This window comes from Penaeus monodon, chromosome 22, assembly GCF_015228065.2.
Source record: "Penaeus monodon isolate SGIC_2016 chromosome 22, NSTDA_Pmon_1, whole genome shotgun sequence".
NCBI lineage: Eukaryota > Metazoa > Arthropoda > Malacostraca > Decapoda > Penaeidae > Penaeus > Penaeus monodon.
This window is the reverse complement of record NC_051407.1, coordinates 21,334,720-21,337,170: the sequence shown is the minus strand read 5'-3', so window position 1 is coordinate 21,337,170 and position 2,451 is coordinate 21,334,720. Positions and strand designations below refer to the sequence as shown.

General features: G+C 41.2%; 1 protein-coding gene across 1 annotated transcript in view; it reads left to right on the top strand.

Moving 5' to 3' along the window:
- The window catches only part of LOC119587589, a 16,255-nt gene that overhangs the window by 7,607 nt on the left and 6,197 nt on the right, over positions 1-2,451 (top strand). Inside the window, exon 2 of the mRNA XM_037936301.1 lies at positions 2,113-2,382. Within this exon, the coding sequence (XP_037792229.1) occupies positions 2,113-2,382 (270 nt within the window). The remainder of the gene's footprint in view (positions 1-2,112; positions 2,383-2,451) is intronic.

The following is a 2,451-nucleotide window of genomic DNA, read 5'->3' as shown; positions in this document are numbered from 1 at the left end:
GCCTCTTAATAACAACCTATTTATGTTTGGGTGTCTAATAGTGGACGAAGATGAGTTATGATTCGGGCGATTCCTTAGGACGAAATTTATTTTGCATTAGAGTTTTATTTGCCCTAGTGTCGCTTTTCGAGTTTGAGTATTGTGCATTCTAGAATCGGCCTGTGATGAGGTGAAAGAGACGAGGCTATAGTTGGAGGGGTCAGACTGACCACCGGTCGTCTTGTAAATTAGGACAAACACAGACAAAAAGGTTGTGTGAAGATAGCTTGTAAGATGGATAGGGTTAACTTTTTTTTGAGGGTGTCGAGTATCCCCAGCAACTAAAGAATTTTGTGAGTCAGAGAGTCGAGGGATATCAGGATAAGGGGTATCTAGTGTGTAAGGTATATTTCTTTTTTATGCGCGAAGACATACAGTATTGGAAGTGGTTTGAGATTACAGTTTGCTGTTATTAATATATTTGTTGCAGTATATCTTATCTTTTAATATGAGGTCATGTCTAACTGGCATGGACAGTCAAATTAATGACAATATATTTGGATTATATGAATATCATACATTTATGAATTATGTTTTGTTGACGTTTTTATATGAATCGTAGCTATTTGTTCGCTATCACTCGTTCTTTCTTTGTATCTGATTTGCATAAGTATAAGGTGTTCAAACGTATTAAGTAAAAACTGATTCTTATTGTTCTTCAGTATTTTTTTATTTCTTATTTTTTGTTACTTATTCCTATCTGCGTATTCCGAGATGATGTGAGTACAGTGGCGCAAGTTAAAGAATGTAATTAACTTTTATCATTTACGCCTGAAACCATAACTAATCGCTTTAAACGTGACTTTTACGGCAATGCGAAGATGTTCCTAATATAAAAAAATCACATCCCACCCTCGTAACCATTTGCATATTCTAATAGCTTGGCAGACATTGCACCGGAACATGATAGTTATCCGTTATCGCCTTCTTTGCTCAGCTGATATCAGAATAGGAACATGATTACACCAAAGATCGGGCCACAAGTGATAACACTGTAGTCAGCCGGCAGTCATTGCCAAGTGTGGTATATAATCACAGAAGAACGCGGGGAGCCATAGTCGAGGTCACTCACGCATATCCACTTACTTATACCCACATATCCACATCTCGTCATTTCGTAACAGTGGTTGTAATTACCACACCTGTTAGCATGTAAGATTATCGCAACAAATTCTAGTCCACGATTAAATCCTTTATTAATACGTATTCTGTGCTCATCTGCCACTGGGTACAGATATGTAATCTTTATCCCACGTTTTGCTCCATTGTTTTAGTCTACCTTGCATGGATAACTGACCTGCTTCATTGTGCTCTCATATCCTTTATTCCAATTTTCCTTGACCCTTCCTTAACTGTCTCAACTCACGGATATCTCAAGTCTCTCTATTTTCTATGGATAAATGAACCACCTCTTATTCCTCTTTCACCTTTTTTATTCAGTTATCTACACTCTTGGACTTCTCGACTGCCTCTATTCTACTTTCTTCTTGTTTCAAAGCTTTCCTGTGTATGTGGATATACTGATTGTCTCTCTTCATCCCCCTTATTCAACCTGCCTTCCTTTCCACGTACCTGTATATATAAACTGTCTTTATGAGTATTCCACTTCATTGCAGCCCACCCTTGTCACGGATATCCCATCTATCTTTGTTTCACTTCCATCTCCTTCTTCCCGAACTACTTTGTTCCTCATTATTTTCGTTTCTTTTGTATATATCCTTTATCTCCATTCTTCTTTCCTTTCCGCGATTCCGGACTGCTTAGCTCCACTGTTGTCTTCACATTTGGATATATCAGTTGTCTCCATTCCTCTTCAGTTTCCTTCATTTTAAACTGTCTCGAACCTCAAATGTCTTCATTGCTCCTTCCTTGCTCCTCACTTGCCCCCATTGTTAATTATCTCACCTATCTCTCTTCCTCTTCCATTCCCTCCATTCCAGTCTGCCTTTGTCTTTTGTTCCCATTGTTTAATATCTCTCCTCTCTCTCTTCCTCTTCCATTCCCTCCCTTCCAGTCTGCTTTGTCTCTTATTCCCATGGTTTAATATCTCGCCTATCTCCCTTCCTCTTCCAGTCTACCTTGCGCCTCACCTGACATGTCGAGGTGTCGCATCCGGGACTCCAGCAAAGCCAACCCTTTCTACTCGTCGACGTGGAACATGGACTGCAAAGTCTACATCGGCAACCTCGGGGAGAACGCCACCCGCTCGGACATCCGGGAAGCCTTCAGCAAATACGGCCGCCTCAAGAACCTGTGGATTGCCAAGAAGCCTCCGGGGTTCGCCTTCGTGGAGTACGAGCGCCCCAGGGATGCTAGGCTCGCCGTCAGGGAGGCGCACGGAAGGTGAGGGTATGATATTCAGGTTGTCAAAGGAGGGACTAGTTCGTGATGTATTGGTGACTAATTAGTCTG